The sequence below is a fragment of the Brachyhypopomus gauderio genome, chromosome 18, assembly GCF_052324685.1.
Source record: "Brachyhypopomus gauderio isolate BG-103 chromosome 18, BGAUD_0.2, whole genome shotgun sequence".
Classification (NCBI taxonomy): domain Eukaryota; kingdom Metazoa; phylum Chordata; class Actinopteri; order Gymnotiformes; family Hypopomidae; genus Brachyhypopomus; species Brachyhypopomus gauderio.
Genome location: NC_135228.1, coordinates 16,927,688 through 16,951,593, shown reverse-complemented (window position 1 = coordinate 16,951,593; position 23,906 = coordinate 16,927,688). Strand labels below are relative to the sequence as shown.

General features: G+C 45.6%; 1 protein-coding gene across 5 annotated transcripts in view; it reads right to left on the bottom strand.

Moving 5' to 3' along the window:
* arhgap32b (Rho GTPase activating protein 32b) overlaps positions 1 to 23,906 on the bottom strand; it is a 78,754-nt gene that overhangs the window by 5,577 nt on the left and 49,271 nt on the right. The window contains exons 1-17 of one of the 5 annotated variants that reach the window (XM_076980563.1): positions 21,466 to 22,038; positions 18,542 to 18,628; positions 15,955 to 16,092; positions 13,105 to 13,197; positions 12,761 to 12,883; positions 12,520 to 12,597; positions 11,064 to 11,145; positions 9,326 to 9,376; positions 8,831 to 8,905; positions 4,289 to 4,438; positions 2,501 to 2,603; positions 2,026 to 2,170; positions 1,306 to 1,388; positions 968 to 1,075; positions 732 to 877; positions 422 to 623; positions 97 to 317 (exon numbers count right to left, since the gene is read on the bottom strand). In XM_076980563.1, the coding sequence (XP_076836678.1) occupies positions 97 to 317; positions 422 to 623; positions 732 to 877; positions 968 to 1,075; positions 1,306 to 1,388; positions 2,026 to 2,170; positions 2,501 to 2,603; positions 4,289 to 4,438; positions 8,831 to 8,905; positions 9,326 to 9,376; positions 11,064 to 11,145; positions 12,520 to 12,597; positions 12,761 to 12,883; positions 13,105 to 13,197; positions 15,955 to 16,080 (1,786 nt within the window). In that variant the 5' untranslated portion in view covers positions 16,081 to 16,092; positions 18,542 to 18,628; positions 21,466 to 22,038. Of the gene's footprint in view, positions 1 to 96; positions 318 to 421; positions 624 to 731; positions 878 to 967; positions 1,076 to 1,305; positions 1,389 to 2,025; positions 2,171 to 2,500; positions 2,604 to 4,288; positions 4,439 to 6,522; positions 7,311 to 8,830; positions 8,906 to 9,325; positions 9,377 to 11,063; positions 11,146 to 12,519; positions 12,598 to 12,760; positions 12,884 to 13,104; positions 13,198 to 15,954; positions 16,093 to 18,541; positions 18,629 to 21,465; positions 22,039 to 23,906 lie in introns of those variants that run through there. The other 4 variants (XM_076980560.1, XM_076980561.1, XM_076980562.1 and 1 more) reach the window with 4 other exon arrangements.

Genomic DNA, 23,906 nt, shown 5'->3' with positions numbered 1-23,906 from the left:
CTAGGGTGAAAGAAAGAGCAGACAGACCGATAGAACAACCGTGGATGGAGCAGAAAGGCAATGCAAGTCAGATTTGAAGAGCAATCTGCGAGTTACCTTCTACGTTGTGCAGCGAGCTGAGAGACTCCTCACTTTTGGCAGAGCGGAGTGTGCCAGTGTCTCCTCTGCCTCCAGCTAGCGCCATGGCTTTGAGTTCATTTGGTTCACTTGGGTTGCGGTGCAGTTTACGCTTGGACATAGAGGAAGACTTGCCTAGGTTAAAGAACGATCTCCAACTACCGACTGGAGATTTCTTTGACTTTATAGGTTGCCTTTTTCTGTGAAGAGGGAAAAAACATACACCATGGTAAGATCATCACACTGACAAACAATATACAGAAAGAAAAACAAGTGTATATGTACGTTAGTGAAATAGAAATACCTCTCAGTGGGAAATTCAATAACTGTGTGAAATTTGCCCTGTAAGGCAGCAGGCCCCTCTCCTACTTCAATGTACTTGCTATCTGCGGTGACGGGGGAGTTGATCTGGGCCTGAGTGCGAGCCTGGGCCTCCTCCAGTGTTAGCAGCTTCGTGGAAGGGGAGGGCACCAGCAGCGATTTAGGACGAGATAACGAGTTATGACCTGCAAAAAAAAAGAATAGAGCAAAAATAACACAAAAATTGTGAAACAAACCAATGATACAACAATCAATTGAGTAAGATTATGGACAAACAAGTTTAATGAACAAACCTGCTCCCTCTCTGATGAGCGAACTCAATTTAGGGCTGAACAGAACGTCTACGTGATTGAGGATGAACTCCACCACCACCGACTGTATCCGCACCTCCATGAAGGCAGCCGTTCCACTGAAGCATGCGGACTCTATCTGTTTAGACCTGAATGGATATAAATGAGGTTAATGACTGATGATAAAAAGGATAAACTTCCATGAAAAGATCCATGTATGGGGAATTGTTCAAACGTACCTCAGTAGGTTTGGAGCCCAAACAATGGCCAAATTCTTGCTGTGCATGTTCGTGACGTAGCTAAACGTTGCTAGCCGCGACAAATGCCTCATCAGAAACTCCAGAGTCCTTAAAACCAGACAGACAAATTGAATCAGGATTCTGAAATGCTGCTTCCCAGAAATATATTGGCAACTATTTTAAATTGTGAAATTGTATTCTGTATTTCAAGCAATTAAAACCGATTTCAGGATTCAACCCATGTCGGTCCCTCTTAAACATGAAGGTGGTGCAAAAATGTAATTTCTGAAGAAAAGTGCCAGTGCAGGCTGCAGGGGGCGCTGTGGCCATTCAAATACCTGTAATGTGGAGGAGGCAGCTGCTGGATGACGTCGTGTATTTTGATCAGCCTCTCCTCGTCTGTAGCTGCTGACACTGCCTCCTGAAAGGGCAGAGCGGGGGAGGGGGGATACCACATCAGTGTCGCTGCTGTCCCGCGAGGCTGCTCTCTCGGGCCGGGCCAGGCGCTGCTACATGCTCTGGCACCGCTAAGCTCCACTGGACCACATGCATAAAAAGCACAAGGCCCCAGCCCAACCTCTGTGGCCTTCTCTATTTCACAGTGCCATAGCAACCTGGAAACATTTGGGCTTGTTTTTTATTCCTGCTCGTTTTATTTGGGGAGAGCTTTTATCTCGAGGTGCTATAAATGTTCTTGTACTGCTTTGCATGTGGACAAACTGTTTGGGCTGAATTCCATCTCTAAAAATAAAAATGAGCCCTGCCTTTTGCATATCAACATCACCTTAACACTGGTCAGTGTAATAAATCTGCTTTAATCATCAGTACAAAGGTCATTTTACTATTTTGCATAACTGTGACCGACACAGTTTTATACCAAGATGTGACACCATAAAGGGGTTTAATGTATAGACACAGTGGGTCTTTCAATACAACACAATCCAATCAAGCAGCATCTATTTGCATATGAATTCATGTGTTCTGTGGTTGCTCCAGTGTATGTGTGTGTCTGCTGTGCTGCTTTACAGCAAAACTTTCACCACGCCAGAAGTGCTTACTGAGAATTTCTCGTAGAGTTGATAGGTGAGCAGAGGGTTTGGCAGCTCTCGAAAGTAGAGCTTGCACAGGGAACCCACACAGTGGATGTCCTGGATGTAAACATCTTTTGTCAGATCTGGGATCTGCTCCGAATCAAACTCGTGTCTAAACAGAAACACAAAGCAAGTAAAAAAAATCATAAATAAAATAAAATAGAACTCAAGAAAAAAATTTACATGCATGAATCAATTTATTGTTTGTAATTTTAATTAAGCACTAATAGAATATTCAGAACTCTAGTAGGTCAATATCCTATTAAAATAGCAACTTTTTTTGAATTGAAGGAAAATGCAATATCTTGACTGTACCACAATAGGAACCACATTCTACACACTATTTAAACATTTCACTAGCAATTGTTTCAATGAGAACGAACTCCAATTAAATCCAATTAGTGTGTTTCTTGTTTTCTCAGTGCATTAGTCTCTCTCATACCGCAATTTTTGGATGTTGGAAGCAATCCCGGAAAGTCGATACATTCCATCCACCACTCCATGCTTCTCAATGAAGTCTGTGCAGCTCTTGAGTACCTGGGGAACTACAGATTGAGGAGTATTAGTCGAGCAGTGTGTTCACATTAGTCAGGTACCTCACTGAAAAGTACAATGCAAAACCTTACAGACATTAAATATCAATATGCAATATTATAAACACACAAGCAAGGCACTTTTCTAGATTCAAATGAACCCTAGTAATGTGCAACGTTTAACTGGTAATACTAATTACCCACCTCACTGCACTTAATATGGTTTTTCACAGAGAGTAAATACCTAGGGCATCGGTTACAGAAAAGCAACCAAGGGACGTTTTCTTGACATGGCTACAGCTCACCAATGTGGTCTAAAAAATAAAATGCATTTTGCATCATCAATGCTTGCGGTGACAAACATTCTCCGTGGTGGCAGCAGAGAGGGCTCCAACTTGACCTTGCAACGTTTCACTCAAGAGAACGGCAGTGAGAGGCAGCAGCTGCCCGTGTCTGCTCCCTCACTCCCGACACACATCATCCACATGATGAGTTAGGCCCACTGCCCTCGTGGAAGCAGCTGCTTCACTGAATTCCTCACATAGCAACTTGCAGCAGGAAATCCGTACACAATATATGACCATTCTGGCTTACCTCAAACATCCCCTTAAGGGTGAGAGTGAGGCACTATCTTGCAGATGATAAAGGCCATGAAAAGCAGACATTGCTGCAGCTACTTAATTAGAGGGACAAAGGGGGAGGGTTAAATCTATAAAGCTTTGCAGTGTCAGTTACAATGACCAAAACAAAGAATGAACAGCTATGTTATCTGTGAATCTTTATAGTAATGTGCCAGTAGGGTTTGTATGCTAATGATTGAGTGTTTGAAGTGAAAGTTCATCGATGTCCTCTTCCTATGAGGTCAAAATGTCTGGGCTTGAGTACACTCATAAGACCTCCTAGGACACCTACACACACACACACACACACACACACACACACACAACCACAGGCCCATGCAACCATGCAACACACACCAATACACATGCATGGCTGTGTGCTCTCACACCAACACACACATACACAATCTTCAAAGACTCTTAGGTTAGGGAGGGTAAACACTTAAGGGAGCAAAGAGTTCAGGCTTGTACAATCATCAACTGCATCTCACCATGATTAAAGCCCAAACTGTCTGACAATGAATAACCCAAACTGGAAGACAATAAAAATGTTGATAACCACAAGGGGGGTGGGGGGTCCGTTTCTGTTACACCAAACTTGGGTCTGTTATAGATGCTGTGTAAAAATTCTTATCAGCGTTTAAGGAAAGCCCAGTTTGGCTTTACCCTTGAACTGTAGTAAGGGTCGAGAAACCAAGTGGCATGGCACCAGCTGAATGGGAGGGACAAGTTCTGGGCTCTGAGTGCAGTCAAAGCTCAGGAGGATTTTAAGGTTAAATAAAAGGTAGAAGGCTTCCAGGGAGTTTTGAATCAGTGGTGAAGAAATCTCCAGACTGCTTCTCGAACCATTCCCTCTGACCTTTATACCCTTTTAAAGCAAGCCGTTGCTGTGGCAACTGAACTAAGCAGGCGTAGCCAGACCGGTGCTGGGGGTGGTCCGGTATGTGTCATGCAGGCCACACAGACAGCTAAACCTCACAGGAGGCCGGAGCCAGGCAGAACCAATCAACACGGGGCGCCACAATCGTTGTTTCACCTGAGGTAAGAGCGACCCAGAGAGGGGCTGGAGGCACTCACCATCATGACCCGAGTTGAGGAGGTGCTCGCCCAGGTCACAGCCAAACACCCTCTCCCTCAGGATCCCACGCTGCTTCAGCTTCTGCTTGGTGGGCCGCGACTTCATGAAGGAGCGCAGGAACGTGATCAGCTTCCCGTGCTTCTTGGACACTGGGAGGTCACGAGAGACGAGGAAACGTTCATCAGAGCACAGACAGACACGCGGCCTTTAACCTAACGAACATGGAGTGAGCAAAGAGAACGTTCCTGCCACATCGTTGGAAATGACACTGGGTTACAACACAAAGTCTTGGTGTTAGAGAGAATAAAGGGCTTAGAACTGGGGTGGCCTTGGTTGGTCTGTCAAAACGTATATATATTTTCCCAAATCCTCTACCAAAAGCTTTTGCTAACTCTGTTGAATATCAAGAGACGTTTGCTGTTACAGAGGATTGCTGTAGTCTCCCAGTGATGGACTCAAATTCCTGTAAAGGGTTAATTCCACCCTTCCCCCTTCATATTATTTGGTCATTAGTTATTTTGCAGCTGGCGAAGCAATATGAGACTGAACTGTCCACTCATTTTACTCTGAATGCATGATATCGAGTGACTTCCACCAGATGAGGATATAGAGCTAGTAGCCCTCACAGTGAAACAACCTACCAAACATATTACAAAATGCTCTTGGGAGCTCAATTATGAAAGCCTCACAATTTGACCGCCAAGCTGCAATTACACAACTCTAAGTTCATTAATAATGAAAAAAAAGCTTTTCATTCATTTGACTCTTGAAGCAGGATGTACTATATGGCTTGAGTTCAAATGTTGGGTGTGCTGTTTTCACTGACATTAAGTACGGACTGTCACAGCCATAAATGAATCCCAGCAGCTTGCTGTATAATTTTCATATGCAGATTAAACAGATGGAAAAACAGATTAAACATATAAAAACACAAAAATATCACTAAATCAGAACCAAGCTTAATGCAAACTAGCCTTACAAATTAGTACCTCCTAAGAAACTGATCCTTAAAATTGGCTTCATGTCTCTTTTTGTAATAAACATGTACACTATTACATCTATAAAGACTACATTTTTACACCCCCCCCCCAAACAAACACTCCCAGAATATCCCTGAGAATTGCCTTAATCTGGAAGTAGTTTAGAAGAGAGTCAGCTGTTGCTTGAAGCACATGTGAGGACCTTAACAAGCCAAACTAGATCTGACATGACTGCTAAATTCACTGTTGCTCCCAGAGCTCCCATATGATGGACACAGTCTGTGCGCAAGTTAGCATGTGGACGCACCTACACCGAAAGACAAACTGTCAGCAAAGTAACTGCAAAGACTCCAAGGTATCTAAAGGACTAATTTAAAGGACGTGATTTACAGAGAAAACACAGACACGGAAGATCTGAAGTTGACTCGGTCAATGATGTTGTTTGTTTATTTTTGTACCCCATCTCTTCGAAATGCCAGTTAACCTGATCCCTAAGCCACGCTCCCTCCAGTTTTGACTCATTTTGTTGAAAACAAAACAAATAAAATTCCCACTTCAAAAGGCTGAATGTAAAATAAGCCACTAACAAACTTCCTGTTCAAGGGCTTTTCTTTGCACAGAGAAGCAGCCTAACAGAGCTGCTTTAGGGCCCAGGGAAGCTGCAGGAGAGGCAGGTTTGCACCACACCAGCAGAGATGTCATTTGTGCAGCAGAGAGAGAGTGAGTGTTCCAGGAGGCTGTACCTCACCCTGGCTCAGGAGACAGCCAGAGGAATGACAGAATGGGCCCTACTAATGAATATCACAGGCACTTGTACTTGGGGAAAAAAACTAAAGCGCTACATCTGCAACAAGCTGTTTACCCAGTATCGTTTATGTGGGGAAATGTACCCTGTCATTTACAATACACACAACTTACCTGATCTAGAAATAGTGTTATTATTCTTATAAGCACACAAAACTACACACGAGGACAGGCTATTCATCACATACGGAAACTAGCCTATATTGAAGATTTGTGCCAAGTGAATAAAAGTCCATCGCAAGTCCACGGTTACGGTTTCTAAGCCTGGTGAACTATGTCCGTGGAAAAATGAGATCAGATTAAACTGCGACAGTGGGACCGGTTTGGATCAAATAAAGGGGACAAGAAAAGTTGTCGATAAAACACTTCGCAATACAACAAATATGATTGGAGTTAACCAAGTGCTTGGGATGTTATTGTGAGTATGCTGCAAATAGCTAAATCCTTACCTCAAAATAAAGGAGAATTGCGCCTCAACGCCAGCAGTAGTAATAAAAGCATTAAAGTGAAGGACGAGCCCAACTTCAGTTAGCGATAACCCGTCTTGAGACGAGATCATTTACGTGTGTACACAACCGTCATCTTCCCGTTTCACGAGCAGCGGTTAAAAACCCAACAACGCAACGAACGAATATTCTTCCCGTCACCCGGTAAAACTTGAAGTGAGCTTTTTTCCTCCCCTTAGATTTTTCCCTCAGTAGTTGTCCTGCCCCCAGTATCAGCTTTCAGCCACGAAAGCCACTGAGAGGAGATTTACACCAACGTAGCCAAAACACTCGACGTTCAAAGAGGAGATATCAGCCTCCCGTCTAAGACGTGAACGTTAGTCGAATAGTCGGTTTAATCGCGACTACAGTTAGACGAACACGCCTGCACGACCTTTTAGAGCTCGTCCACTTCAACAGCTCCCTCCGTTTTAAGTCAACGGTTAAAGTATTCACTTTCCATAGCTAACGAGTCCTGTGATCCAGAGTTAGTCCTTATCAGATCAGAATACATTACCTTCATACTGTTTTAAGTCTGAAGAGGGCTTTATCTGTTAACTACTGAAATATATTCTTCAAGAAGGCCAAGTTACATTCAACTGTGAAAGCACGAGCTACAGTTTTAATCATAAACCACTGACAAGGAAACACATATCTGGTCTTAATCACTACTTAACCTATACGATGATTTAATGCTGGTTCCGTGTTGAACAAGATACAAAACATATGTTGTAGTCAAATATGTATTAGTAAACAATTTCTAAATCTATATACGAGTAGATATTTCTTCGTAAAAACTGAGTTTTCAAATGTGTTTACTTGTTTATGAAATGTGAATGTTAATGAACTTATTCTTTTGCAACGGGAATGCAAAGAAAGCGTACTTGAAAATGATCAGTCTTCTTAGTCAGATGAAAGGGAGAGAAATAGAAAGTGCACATGAAATATGCAACAACTGATCTGTTTTTCTCATAACAGTTCACAAAGCTTGCTTACAGAGAGAGAGAGAGAGAGAGAGAGAGAGAGAGAGAGAGAGAGAGAGAGAGAGAGAGAGAGAGAGAGAGAGAGAGAGAGAGAGAGAGAGAACAGGTCAGGCAGGAAATGGACAATACCTCCTAGGAGAAGAGGACAGTTACTGCTAAGTTTTCTTTACAGAGTCTCTCACAGTAAAACTCAGCTGTCTTGGCTTGTTAACAGACACAGCTGCCCTTTGCTCCTACGAGACCAAGACGTGCTGGTGATACACAAGGAAGTGAAGGATCCGGAGAGAGCGCGAGGACTTACATCTGGACCAGCACCTGCTATGAGTTTTAAATGTCCTCTATCTGGGGCTCCAAACTAAATACTTTGTGTTTATGAGCATGTTGTGTGTATGTGTGTCTGTTTAATTTCTGTGAATACAACATAAAAAATTAATGAAAGTTCTGAAATTTCTTCAGCATCATTTTAACCAGGCAAAGAAATTGTGAGTTTAACCATTCACTCAGGGAACGTCAGCCTCAGGAACATCATGTTGGTTGAATGATTCACAGCAGACTGCAGTCAGTTCAGACAGAAATCAGACTGAACAACCTTCACCTGCTGAGGTTCAGAATAAAAGCCTGCATCTGAACACACCAGGGTAGCCTAAAAGAATGTGCTATTTAAATCATAAAGAGACTGGTATTTATATCGTCAGAAAACAACACTGAAATTATTTTATAACCCTCGTTTCTCAGGGTTTAGTAAATCATCTTTGCGACAGTAAAAGCACAGTGTTCTACCAGTACAGCTCGATGAAAATTGTAGTAGTCCTGCAACAATCAGCATGATATCAGAAGCAGGTCAGATTAGAAGGAAGGAAAATATTCACCCAGAGAGAGAAATTTGGGCTATTTGCAACAGCACATGTACTGTTGACCCAGCCTCAATAAAATGCAAAGTTGAAACAAAGGCCTCGATGTCAAAGACGTGTGCAGCGCAACAGAGAAAGAACAGAAGTGAGCGTAACTGAAGAGGACAGGTGGAGAATCAAACATCACACACAGGAACCAAGTGCACTAAAGGAGCGAAAAAGGTTTTACTTCACAGGTCTAGCTGTACCAGAACACGAGTGCAGACCCGGTACTCCGTGGAACGAGGGAGAGGTAGTGAGGTAGTGATATTAGGATAGAATAGTGATCAACAGTCATCGAGGAGATTCAGGAAGCATCTGGCAGGGTGCAGAGACGCACAGGAGAGGCTTTTGGAGTTAGTAGATGGTTAGGTACACAGAATAAGCCGTGGGGTCTACCTGAGCTCAGTCTGTAGGGGTTTAATGGGTCGGGTACCCATGCATTGTCCTGCGTTACAGTCTCCATCTCCAGATCTGCATGCAGGACACAGAAAGGCCAGGGGAGGTTAGAGAACATGAGTGGAGCAGCTGCCCTTGCTGCTCTCCACCGTCTTGGCAGCTGACTTAGTGAAGAGAGACGAGGGAAGAGGGGAAACGTTCCCCACTGCATTCCCTATCTATCAGCTCATGTTTTATAGCAGTTCAGAGAGTGCCATAAACTGATAAACAAGCTAGCACAGTAAAACCTACTTAAAGAAAAACAGATTAGGCTACTATTTGCTACAGTGCTTTGTGTAGGTCAGAGTGCATTGTGGTGCAGGGAGTTAGATATTTCGTTGATATGGCCACAACGTAAATGATGTGTGTGGAGAGAGAGAGTGAGAATGTGTGTGTGTGTGTGTAGATGAGTAAGGCAGAAAGATGAGGCATTGGGGAGGGAGTACCAGCACGCACAGGGTGGGAACAGACTCCAGGAGGCCGGCCGCAGACCAGAGCAGGGGGACGCTGAGGGGGGTGGGGGGGGGGGGGGGGTAGGTACAGCGATACGTCAGTACACATGCATGGGACAGAGCAAAGCAGTGCGCGCGCACACACACGCACACCCGCACGCACGCGCGCACGCACACACACACACACACACACACACACACACACACACACACACACACACACACACACACACACACATCAAACAACACCATCAACACCACACACATCTGGAGATCAGCCAGCACAGAGCAGCGAAGTAAAAAAAAAAGCAAAACCACAGCAAATGCTTTTATGTGTAATTGGGCCGCTTGTGTAGGAAAGATGCGGCATCTACACGCCGCGCTGCCCACATTTACAACAACCTCAGGCGGGGCATGACTGCTCATCTAGCCGGCCTTGCTTACGCCCCGATCACACGGCGCGGTGTCACCGTGTCCCTGTGCCGATACTGTTGCCTTAAGCGCATCGCTGCGTGCCGCTCACTGCCAGCGCTCACATTAGTTTGACGAGTCGTGACGCAAGGCCCAAGGAGACCAGAAAAGAAGCCAAAGACCCAACGCTGTTGAAAGGCCCTCTGGGGCGCTGGGCAGGGTAGCTGCTCCAAAACACGATGTACAGTGACCTCTCTTTGGTTCCTGAAGTACATTCCACAGACTCCAGAAATGACAAATATCATTACTCACATGGAGAATGTTAGTGCTTGACACAGTCCATTTCACACGTCTCTTAGTCACAGAGTTTATTTTGTCAGTCGCTGTAGGGTTTGGGCCACATAAGCTATTTGCCTACGACTCAGTAAATGAAGATCCGAATACTTGCACAATACAGGTCATGATATACGAGCGCAAGACATACATCACCATTTCTCAGTGTGAAACTGAATTAGGGAAAAATAAAGAACTTTACAACAACTAATGTAAACACAAAAGTCGGAGGGTTTGTGCACGGAGGGGGGGGAGCTGGGGGAGGGGCTACTTGGGAGTGAAAGCCCAGGGTGAGCGTAAAGCACACTGCATGTACAGCGGCTGGACAGTGTGCTTAGAGGGCTGAAATATTTCACGTCTCTCCCACTTGGCTTGTCGAGAGTTTCAAAACCCCGGCTGACAGTTTAAGAAACGGCGTCAGAGGAAGTGAAAATATATTCCTGCATTTTCCTCCTGCATAGCAGCCAGTACGCTATCACATGGCAGTATTTAGTCCTCCCTCCACTGACAGGGGCCCTAGGAGCAGTGATTCATCTGACAGTGAGAGGAATGTCCTCCCAGCACCTGTTCCTGCTCACGCTCGCTCGCACGCTCGCACGGCGGAGGTCCGTGCCGCACCGCTGCTGTAGCGCGCAACCTCGCCACACCACCCCCAGCCCCGCAGTCGTGTGCGTTATAAACGCGCCCCTTCCTATCCACACACAACGCTGAGAGACAAGTGCACCCAGCACAACCCGCGTGCTTCACACGTGAGGCATCGCGTCCTGCCAAACCCTCCACAGCTTTGACCAGGATTTACATGCTGTGTAAGGCAAGACAAACATTTAGCCTTTGCTGTCATTTGGACGCTTTCTGAAATATATAATGTAGGATGAGCTTCAGCATAAGGGGTAAAGAGGTTATTATCTAAACAGTGTCAGTAGTCTGTCTGGGTGTGTGTGTGTGTGTGTGTGTGTGTGTGTGTGTGTGTGTGTGTGTGTGTGTGTATATATATGTACCTGGTTTTGGCACTGAATTGGTGACAGACTGCGGGACCTTGTCATTAATCAGCTCCACACATTCACTGGGAAAGAAGCCAACCTAAAAAGAGGAAGAGTAAACATCCATAAGACACACAGGAATCCCCAATTCTAGTTCTGCATGTATAAAAGAAACAACCTGAACTTATAGCAGAGTCAGAATACCAAAACACAGAGTATATGATGGCTATATATGTGACGAGTATATGAAGAAAAGTTATTTCCAAAGCTTTCAAAAGCTGTGAATTTTCAAAATGGTGTTTCTATCATGGGCAACAGTGTGTGGCATTATTACAATGTAATTGACTGTTCTTACAGTTACAGTAGCTTGGGTTTGTGTTATCCAGATGTAAGTATGTCCTAATCTGTTGAGACAGATTTTTTAACAGAACTAACACATATCCACATGAAAATTTATTCAGTCCAAGAAAAATAAATCTAATTTCTACACACCATGGGAAAGAATTCGAGATAAGGAAGACACAGGAGGATTCAGTTCAGTTCAGCTATCTCTCACATGAATACGAAGAAAAGTATGAATATGTATAACAAAACTAAACTAATAAAATGAAATAAAATTTGAAATCTGATTCCATCCACGCTAAAGTGAGTTTATGCACTAGAAGCAATGATAGACTATCGTCTGATAGTCTGTATCCGATCTGAACTGCCCAAACTCTCAAAGTAATCTACACATTCACAATGTTGACTCAGTCCAACTTAATACTAATCTTGATTACTCATATGCACTCTTGTTAACCCTGTGAGCTGTATCTCTGTGTGTGTGTGTGTGTGTGTGTGTGTGTGTGTGTGTGTGTATTAAGAGATGTGCTCTGTGTAACAGTCGGAGTGGCTTTAGACTCATCCTGTCTAGACAGATGCTGACTTGATGACCTCTAGTTGCAGTCAGCAGGAGCCCTGAATCACACTGACCCCTGGTGGCCATGCTGACATCTGCCACCATTAGCAACTAGTACTGTCCCACACTCCACCTCAATGGTGCACCAAGTAGGCCGGGCTTATTTTTGAGCCTAATTATGGGACACTGACAAGGTCAGTACAGCAGAAACTTTCAAGCCACTAAATGTCGCTGTCTGCCAAAAACAGTAAAAAAGGAAAAAAAGGGAAAACAAACAAACAAACACTAATGAGCTACCATCAACAACAAGATCTAAGCACAAGCAAAAAATGCAGACAGCTGCTCACACACTTCAGTGACACACAAGCCCAAGTCAACGTAGCCTTATTGACAATATTCCTGCTGCCTGCAGGCGTGTGCGTATGTGTATGTATGCCCTGAGCGTGTTAGAGCCAAACCCTAGAAAAACCCAAATGTGGCTTGTCTTTAAAAATGCTTACGTTTCCAGAAAAGAAAAGAAAAAACATTTAAATTGTTAACTATTTTATTGCGTAACTGCGTCGTTAGAACACGCACCTGGAAGCCGTGCTTCCCTCTCCACCACGTGGTGTCTTCTTTAGGCGGCATGTCGATCACGGACACAATGTCCCCCACCTGAAAGACGACGAACCGTCTATGAGTGCCTCCGCACCAGAGAAACAAGAAGGCCGGTGAGACACCGGCTTGCGTGATCTCGGCATCGGACACGTGTAAACCGCCTCATTTCAGCAGCCCGGTTCCTCGATCGAGCTTGCGTTCATGCTCTCGGGTAATTTACCTCAAAAGACAGCTCGTCAGCCGCCTGGGCTATGTAGCGTTTAATGACGTGGGCAGCCGCGATGGCTGGGACGTTGATGGAGGACTCTTCATGCACCAGCAAATGATTCCCTTTGTTGTCAACCTGAAGAAGAACAGGACGCGTCAAGCTCACTCGTGGCGCGGCTCTCTGGCTAATTGCAGTATTGAAAGGCTGTTTTACTGCAAGCTAATGAATTCTGAAGCTTGTCGTCACACGGTCCTCCATAGTATCCTTGATGGTGTCAGAGCTCCCATAAAGATCATACAAAGGTAGTCTACCCTTTTCACAGATATGAGCAAAATGATACATTGTCTGGTTAATACCTCCATCCATGTGAGGGCTGGCCCACAGTTTATCTTATTATCAGCAACTGCTGAGAGACGAGACAGGTAAGCCATCAGCATCTGGGAAATTGCCTGTAAGGAAATAAGGGGGGGGGGGGGGGATTAAAGGTGAAAACGCAGAAGGTCTTGGTGCAGGACGTTTCAAGCGATAAAACATCTAAACCTTGATGGAGTACCTCTTAAATTATTTTATGGTGGCTTTGCAGGTACGTAAGGTACAAACCTACTACGCAAAACTACAAGTGAACAAAGATTATACTGTAATTTATAAAGAATAGTTTTAAAATATGCAATGTCATGGCACTCGCTGTTTAGTGGGAGAGACAGTTTGCCATTGCGAGTTATGAATGACTTTCCTCGTTGCTACATATCCTTATAAAACAACCTTGCTGGAAGACATCGGGAGGAGAGGCGAGAACAGTTACATAACAATCACGTCGACACACTTCAACAAGCGTGGCATGTGTTTGTTTGTGGTTTACCCAAGTGCTTGTGTTTTGTGAGTATTAGTTTACATGTGTGTGCATGCAGCAGAGAGGAGTGAATGGGTATAAAAGACTTCTTTTGCTTTAAGAGAATAATGGGAGCTGAGAAATCTGCAGCTGTGCTCAGAATGATAAATTGAGCTCAATTAGAATTCCACATGGCTCTGGTGTTGAGTCATATGGCAAGGGGCGGTGAGGTGGAGCAGTTTCAACTTTAATGCAGCTCATGGATCTGTTTGCCTATGAAAAAGGTCATGAATCAGCCAGCACCACCAAAATCGATCTTCTGGAGAAAATGCTAAGATTCCCCTCATCAGAAGCATGTCTAAATGAATTAAAATAAAAATCCAGTCATGTACACATGTGGAGAACTCCTCGAAACTCAGTTTTTCTTTTAGGCTAATGCTTGTATGCATTCTGTCTACTTGTTTTAAGAGGCAGGATTACACAACATTTTTTTTGTGTATATTACACAAAATACACTGAACAGAGTGGATCTGCTGTCTTGAAGTAGGTTCCTGTCTTTTTTTCTAGATATCTCAGCCGCAGTCCTAGATCTACTCCCCTCTTCAAACAAGCTTCAAGAATGGACCATGGCTGGTGGAACTACCTCCACCCACACCGACAGCACCGACAGCGTCAGACCTTTGGTATGTCACTCCTTAAGGAGGAATCCCATGAGGTACTGGTCACTGAAGTCCATGCCTGATGAATACTTAGAGAGTGGGGGAATCAAACGCTGTACTGCAGTCCCACTACAGAACTGAGGCGTGACTCAGAAGAAGCGGATGGACTGATCTCCAGCGAGGCTGCTCTCCTGCCTCCACCCTACCGTCACACTCTCTCCCCGACACAGGTTGGCACTGGCCAAAGGAAACCGGTCCAAACTCCGCATAATGGCCAAGAAGGACTTTGTTAACCCTACCGTAGCGAAGTAAAGGGGAGTACTGGACACTTATAGTGGGGCTTACAAGTCAAAGTCATTTGAACCCTGTACACAGAGGTGCTTAAAGAGAAATAGCAACAACATTCCATGGTTGTATAAATGAATCAATAAGATAATACAAGCTGAAACTGTCACGGAGCATTCACTCTTATGTTACCTGGTCTGGCAATAAGAGAACAGAGATAACAGTTCCTGCATTCTTACTGCTCCACAGAATCTACTCCTGTCGTGTGCCCCCCCCTCAGAAACAGCCCACCCCCCCTAGACCCATCCAGAGGCTCCATATCTACACTGAAGCAGCTACCTGCACTAATAAATAAGGAAAAAGCAGGAGTTTTTCCCCTTGACACTGTCGCCTTCAGCTTGCTCATCGGGAACCTGGAACCACACATTTGATGGGCTGCTTTGTGACGAGTGTTGTAAAATATTTTGACTTGACTACACTGCAATCCATGGGCAATCTTTACACTGACAGTACCTGCTGAATTCATCTTGTATCAATTTAAGCCAGCTCACACACACACACACACACACACAAAGTATGGATTTGGATGTGGGCACAGGCTTTAAAATCAGGGTCTGTGGCATCTTAGTCCTTTCAGATTATACACTCTACTAACTCATATATCCACAACATCACAGGAAGCTGTGATGACTCTTCACGAGACGTAAACCTGCAGCACTGTGGAACTTCACACTCCTGAGCTTCCAGCATATAATCTTAGAACAAGGAAAGTTCATAACGGCAGCGGAATATGGTGAAAATGTGTGAAAGGGGCTTGACAGTTCTGCACAACCCTTCACCATCTCACACTAGCCATGGTTTTCACTTGGCTTAAGCAACTTAAGAAACTGGGTTGTTTCATGTAATTCAAGAAGAACACAGGATTCTTTTTAACCACAGGTTCTAAATATAGCCTAATACCAATGGTTCAGTGGTCTTGCTCATAGGTGAAATATGACCCTTTTCTTGTGAGAGAGTGTTTGTCTGCACAGAGAAGCTGATTATACACAAACCCCACACAAAACAGCAGGGAGGAAAGAGCCTCCCATTACTCCTAACTGTGACGGGCATCCACAGCCATTTCATCTTCACTCCAGATTGACACATTTCGGAAAATATGCCATAGTTCAAGCACACTTTTATAGGAAAGCAAACCCAGAGAACGCCCAGCACATAGGACAGAAGAGGCCTTTCCAAGGCATCCCAAACCATTAGAGGCCACTACACAGACCAGCTGTAACACTCACCTCCCAGATGGTTAAAACCACACAAAGCTCAGCAGGTGAGCCAGGCCATGTAGGATAAGCACACACACAACTGACTGTTATTCGTGTTTTGAAAGGCCAGGGACCTGAACCAGTTGCGGAGTGCAGAGAGGGTGCGGAGGGTCTTACCTCTGCTCTTTCCCTCAAGCTGTCAAATCGAGGCAGCTCTGGGAGCTGGGAGAACCGACGGTCATAGATACACAGATGGAGGTGCTTGTCCAGGACGCGGAAGTCTTCATAACTCCGCCTCACCATCCAGCTTCGTCCCTGTGAAGTAGCAAGAGGTGGTCAGACAGGTACGTGAACAGGTGCGCGGCTGTTTGCTCACACCCACCACAACTCTATAAAGACCAAAAATCAGGTGCACACCTTCTCCGTCACTGCTGGGTAAACACAAGAGTTCGTAAACCCCCCCCCCACCCCTCCCCCCCCCCCCAAACTCTCCCCTCCCAGCTTGGAGCCCACCAGGGCCAGTGAGTTACAGCACACATCACACACCGCACACCACAGATGCCTCAGTAGCCATACGTCCATTTCAGCTCCTCCCAAAAGAAAGAGAGGAGGACACACAGCCCAGTGTCCCCCTCACCGGGCCCCCGTGAAGGGGACAAACGCTACCGGGACGCTAAGTGGACAGTATCAGTTTTCACGCACTCATTCCCAGGCCAATGACGTGCAACTTTCAACCTGCACAACACCTAAATACAGGTCACGTCATTTTGAGCTGCAGAATACAGATAAATGACAGTATGCTGAAACATGGCCTTGGGCTGTGCTTCAGTTCCAGCTGTAGAACAGCACCGCTCAAGCTAATACATCACTCAGTACACGAGCTACTGCTGTAAACGCTTCCCATGTGCTGCTCAGCCTCGTCCCAACCCGCAGCATTCATCTATATGAAGTAAACGACATCACTTTGGGGATGGGGGGGCGGACTGAAGACTTTAACGTGTCCTCAGAGCCTCAAAAACACAATTCAGAGGTGGAAGCTAAAAGCTGCAGGTGAGTAGAAGGACATGAGTAGTACACTAGCAGGATAATCCTGGCCCGAGTGTACACACTATTCCCTGTCCCAGAGCGGGAGGCTAGTCAGCCCCAGCGCTCACGTGTCAGTCCTGTGCAGGGCATGCATCATGGTGGCAGATCTCTGGAATCTGGCTCACAGCCCACCGTAAAGCCACACACACACACACACACACACACACACACACACACACACAATGCTGCAGAGTAGGCACTGTAAAGAACCTCCTCTCCGAACAAACTTAATGCCGTCTAATTTCATGACAGACTGCGGCATGTAAATATTAGCGGGATTCAGTACTTAGCTTGAGGCACAAGTGTCTTATTATACAAAAGCATGAACTCAAAAGTCTTATTTATTCAGATTGTACAGCATGATAGATAACGCCAGCTGAAATCAGTATGTTGTTTCTGGAATTTCACTGAACTATGAGCTTAGGTCAAAAATGGACAACCCTCTTTTAGAATGACATTTTTTCCCCATTAACCTTTAGAATTCAACATGTCTCCAATTCCTCACTTCAATTTGCTGCCCCAGCCCACTACAGTCTAACTCCAAGGGAACGCAAACCCTCAGTGCCTTTGAAATAGCCTTAAAAGATGCTTCAGAAACGGGGCCACAGTAGAGGGACCAAAGTGGCTGGCCGGAGCCCCGCACCAGTGCAGACCTGGCACTGCCTCGGGGAATATAAACAAGGGGGCGCAGAACGCCAGGCAATAACCCCCCCCCTCACTTTTCATTTCATAGAGACCTTCTGGACCTGCTACTCTGTTTGGTTTCTGCTCTGACAGAGTGTGGGGCTACAGCGATATTCCTGTGTCTGGGCTCTCTACACACACGGCTCTGCGCCAATTCTGCTCCCGGACACAGAATAGGAATGCTAACACCACACACACACACATAGAGACACACACACACACACGCACACGCACACGCACACACACACGCACACGCACACACACACACACACACACACACACACACACACACACACACACACACACTTTCCACCACGTTTTCAAGGTCAGAATGAGAGGTGCCATTAGTCAAGTGTATGAACTGGCAGTCTGTAAGTCTTTCCATGCTTTTTTTACGCATTCACTGTTTCTCTTGTTATTTTCTGAGGAATCTAGCAAGTTTGCAAAATCATACTAGGACAATTCTCAAGCGTACTGTCTCCAAAACGTCAACAGCATGGTTGTCTGTGAACATTCAGGAAAAAAAAAAACCTTTGGCAGTGATTGGCAGATGCTTTATTTACATTATCTGCAAAAAACAAAAATAAATAAAACCCTTCAACCTGAGGGAAATAACTGTCCCGTTCTAGTTCACAACGACCAGCTGACCCAGATAGTTGAGCTGTATTTGGAAAATTGCTGTATGTCTCTAAAATGTATTCAGAATCAGTTGACATTCACAAAAATAGCTTAACTTATCAATCCTGTGAGGGAGGTTTGGTGGTCATGTATCAAGGAAACTGTGCTGCAATTTTTTATCAATATTTTTATTTTCAAGTCTCACAGTGACAGTTCCTCTTTCCCCAACGCTCCCTCCCACCTGTCTCACCCTTCCAATTTGATTCTTTTGGCAACACATACTGTTCTGAAGGCTACTGTCACCCAAGTGTGTGTGTGTGTGTGTGTGCGTGTGTGTGTGTTCACAGTGAGTGGTGCGCAGGAGATGCGATCACACCTGACAGTAGATCTGCACGAGGTACACCAGCTCTTTGGACTCCAGGCCATTGCGGGTCACGTCGTTCTGCTCCTCGGCCAGGTTCAGCTGTAAGACACACAGAGTGCACCGTGAGCAGGTCCGTGCTTCACCGTTAGTGTGCTGGCTGTAAATGAAGACACCTCGGCGTTTCTTACCCCCCCCCCTCGTCCACAGATAACGCTACAATCTGAGGTGAGGAAGGCACTTCAGTCTTCCTCAGCCCAGATAGGTGCTACACGGTACAGAGACGCTGGATGATGTCAGCAGCTGAGACCACTGCCCAACATACTATGAATAATAGATGAGCATAAACGGAATAACTGCAGCGCCGTTAAACCAGCACAGCAGGAGAATTACACAGATCTCTGCTACTCTGCCAGGGGGTTGCTGACTGACTCTTCTAAATGTGTCCACAACAAATCATCCATAGCCTACATTTCACAGGCATACAGGGATGTAAAGTAACGCGGCCCTCGATATGCTGACTAAGCTCACAAAAGGAAGCAAAGTGTACATCACATGCATCAGCTGACGGCCCCACTCACTGTGCATCATTAGGAAACTGCATATGTAATCAGAATGTAATCAGAATGGGCCCAAACACAATCATGTGTTTCCTGCTCAATGTCAGCTAGCTAGTGCACACTAAAAACAGAAACAAAATGGCCCCTTTCGTTTCTAGATCAAGGTCTTTCATTTTAAAATGAAAAACATTTTATCAAATTATTTTAAATAAACAGAAAAAAAATTAGTTAGAAGATGCAGTTCTGTGTGCTCTACAAACTGTTACTTTCATGTCTTCAAGTGCATTATACATTCATATTGTCCAGTTGACTGAAGCAGTAGAATGTGGTGTCAGTCTGGGGGGCTTTTCAGATTCTGTGCCTGGACGTGTGTGTGTGTTTCTGCATGCTTGCGTGTGTAAGAGAGAGACAGAGATAGGAAGAGAGGGGGGGGTGAGAGAGAGAGAGAGAGAGAGAGAGAGAGAGAGAGAGAGAGAGAGAGAGAGAGAGAATGGCAGCCACTGTCGCCTGTGCCTGGAGGGGCCCGCTCTGCACCGCACTGTGACTGGCACATCATTACTGCGATGGCTCAGATGGGGTGCTCACACTACGAGAGCGGTGACGCACATCAGCACCATTTCACCAATAGGCGTGCGTTCACACAGGCATGCGTGCAGACACACACGCGCACATGCACACACACACACACACACATATATATATATATATATATATATATATATATATATATATATATATATATATATATATATATATATATATATATATATATGTGAATGTCTATGTCTTGCCAAAAGGAAAATAGACCCTGAAGGTCAATCATGTGCTGTTACTCTCACACAGACAATGGCTGCCTGCTAAATGTCAATACACAAGCATCAATATATGGGGTGGGCCATGTGATTTGGAGAAGTACATCACCATAAAACAGAACCAGAAAGCTATTTCAGCAATAGCTTTGACAGAGTGTTTCTGTGCCTGCGTACACAAACCACCCCATCCTGACTGATCTAGTGATGCAGGTGTTCCCATCAGCTGCATATCGTATTATTTAGCCTCTTAGCACGTAGTCAAAAGTCCTTCAAGCATGTGAGAGTTTCTGGTGATGAAAGCAGGTGTGGCCTTATATTCCTTTCAAGAAGAAAGGGGGGAGTGACGGGCGAACACTGTATTGAAAGGCAGCCTGTGTGAGAGGGTGCAGGGGACTTTAACCGTCCTGCCAACAGTTCGGTCCCTCTACTTCCTCTGTCCCTCCTGCTTCCTCCACTTTCACTGTCCCACGTGGACACACACACGCACACATGCATACACACACACACACACACACACACACACACACACACACACACACACACACACACACACACACACACACACACACACACACACACACACACACACACACGAGTTAAACGTAGGCTGATCGCTGCCAAGCTCAAAGCGGGGTCAGTCTGATCTGACCTGGGGAAGGTGAGATCCAACAGCTGTAGGATGGATCAGAACACGTGGTGTGGAGCACATGCTACTGCCCCCCCCCCCCCCCTCCCCCACTTCCCTTCACCCTCTCGAGCTTAATTCATTAGCAAAGCTGCAGGTCTAGCCAGCTGAGCCATAGTAATCATCACACTATTTATAAGCCAGCAGGCCTCTTCCAGAAACATGAGGCCATATGAGAACAAATGACCCAGTTATCTAGAACAGCTCAATACCACCACTACCGCTACAGTGCTGCCGGACGCCCATGCCCCAGTTAGCACCGAGAGAGTCACGTCTGCTTCTGACAGGAACACACACCAAACAGGGCTGTTTCCTGCTATAATAAACTAATAAAAATAGTTTCATCACTACTGCAGAAGATAAAGATTATGAAAAAAATGAATGATGATAAAATTAGAAAGTATCTTCTGGGTAGTGCCAGGTGGTTTGCACATGTGTGCACCAGTACACATTTACTAGGGAGATCACCATTCAGTAACTTCTACACTTTGGACAATCCTTACATGTTTTATTTGAGAAAGAACGTAATCGGTAAAGAAAATAAATGCATGGGTTTCTTTTAAACAGTGATTTAAAGGTCAGTAATGATGAATTTACATGAATGCTTCAAAAGTGCAAGCAGACGTAGTAGCGTTCATGCTCAGCTCCTACTGGGCTTTACCCGTCTGCACAGATCAGAGCCAACACATGTGGCCAGACCTGCATTCGCAAGACGGCCCACCGAGAAACGACCGTCAAAGGTCTGCAGCATTCAGGTAGAAACATGTACCGCAGAAGTGTAGACAGCAAGAAAGACGAGAGAAACGGGGACACCGCGCAGCAGGTGGACAGAAGGACAGCAGAGACAGGAGAGACAGAGCCAGCGAGCATGCGGGGACTCACAGAGCCACGGCGTCCGGTCCACGCTGCTTAAGGCAGCCAGTCTTTTGTTCGCGCGGAGGGTGCAGCTGTGTGCAGGCTGCTGGACTCAGAGCAGCTCTCCTCCACCCTGGAGCCGCCCTCCCCCCACGCTGCGTGCCTCCTCCATCACCCCGCAGAGGAGTGTGTTTGTGCAGGTTTACGTGTGGAAGGGAGGGGGGTTAGGCGCACGGTTTTTCTTTTTTGCGCGGCACAAATCCACTGAGCGACGCACAGATAGTAGTGGTGTTGGCCCCTCGAGAGCTCGGTCTTACTTCAGCGGTGAAAGCACTCTAAAGTTCCTCCCGTGGATGCATTAAGACAAACGCGCGCAGAATAAGCCGGACGGCTCCTTAATGGATTCCACAAGACTTCTGTGGTTTCGCAGCTCCTTTGTTTTTGCTGTTACCCCCCATCAGTGTGCAGAAGCGCCGTGTGGCCACGTTCACTCCACGTCCCGCTCCAGCGTTAACGTAAACAGCACACCCAATCTGCTGGCCAAAGGAGGTACAACTCAGCCCAGAATGATGACAAAAGCAGTTCTCCCTCTGCACCAATCCGGGGTGTCCTCTCATCACACGCTCCAGCGCCCTCCTCTTGTCTCGCGCTCCCTCTCTCCCGCCGCCTCCTCCCGTCTCTCTGCTGCCTCCAACACCTCCCCCCAGGCCCCCCCCCTGTTTTCTTTCTCATTGGTACAGTCTCAGTAACAAAGCGCAGGGCTGTCGCTCCAAGGATGCCGGCCCAGACCACTGTGGACCGGTGGGGGTGGGGGGCTGCCCCAGTGCCTCTCCTGCACGTGCCCCCACACCCTCTGGGATTAACGGGGCCCAGGCAGGGAGGAAGAGGCCGACATAGATACATGTTCCAGCTGTAAGACTGTGCACCCATAGGTTGTCTTGTGAAGGATAATGGCTGCTTTGCCATGGACACTATGAAGAAAAATTCACTGTACCTATTTAAACAATCACAAGCAAACAAACAGAGCAGCCCTAGGCTTCCAGATTACTCATACCCCAACTGTTTTTCATTAGATGCCCCCCTGCCCGCCACCCCCATCTTTCGTTTTCATTTTCTCTTTTCTGAAAAGGCCAGGACTGTATGTGGTTTGTTCTGCTGGCTGCTTGAGTGCTGTAGCTCAGTGCAGACTGAAGGTCAGCCCATTAAAACTGCGCTAAGGAGGTGTTCCCAGAGAAGGACAGTGGGGCTCAAAGGGCTAGCCATCCCTCACACCACTGAGAACACATGCCCTATGATGAGATGTAAGGGCCTGGAGCAATGGTTTTGATGAGAGCATCAACACACACACACACACACACACACACACACACACACACACACACACACACACACACACGGACAGACACACACGGACAGACACACACGGGCTGTATGGAAGTGCCACAGCATCAGTTATGCTATCGCATCTGAAGACTATTACAGAACTTTCCTGGAGGCGCCTCAAGACGCAGAGCAGCCAAACGGAACAGGAGAAAGATGTGAAAAGCAGAATACCCAACCTGCAGAAATGAGAAGGCTCTCCCCCGTGTGTGTGGTCGTATCACATGTTTGTCAGATACGGTATATGCAAACACCACACTGACTGACACACACACACACACACACACACACACACACACGCGTATGCATATTACATAAATAAATGACACGAGAAATAATGCTAGGGGACAATATGTGAAGATAATTTAAAAACTGTCATAACTTTGCCTTAATCAAGGTCATATGATGCATCGTTTGCCAAGAAAATAATGAGTTCCAGCAGAACACAGTGGAGGTAATGAGTGAAAGTCATTTACTATGTGTACAATGATTTCAGGACTCAGTGTGGTGTACTGGGAGCAGGAGGGACAATACCAACATGTACAGTGCAGCGTGCACTCAAGGAGGAAACACGTCACCCACATTCATACTAGAGTGAGGATGTTCAATGAAGTATGGGTACACCACAAGGGACAATGTGTGTTTTTGACAGAGTGAAGGACCTTCAAATAAGTAGTAGGAAAAACTAAATAAATACTGGTGGGTGGATGGATGATGGCTCTTGGACCACAAATATTCTAAAATTATAATCCAACAGTGACCTACTTCAGATTTCAAACAAAAATGATTCATGCACTTGCAGCAAATCTTTAAATGCTCCACCAATCCTATTTGGCAGGAATATTCGATTTAAACTCAAATATGTCTTTTTGTATTTGTATTTTTGCTGTTGTTCACCTTGAAACAAACATTTCCATGATATGTATTTCAGATATTACATGCATGTCATTCATGTTTCTCACAGATCTTAAAATTGTATTTTTCAAAAGAACACCTTTCCTACCTGCCGAAGGAAATATATTTATTGAACATTTATCCTCCTCTTGTATTTTTGAGGTATGTAATCAAGATATGGTTATACTCTCTAA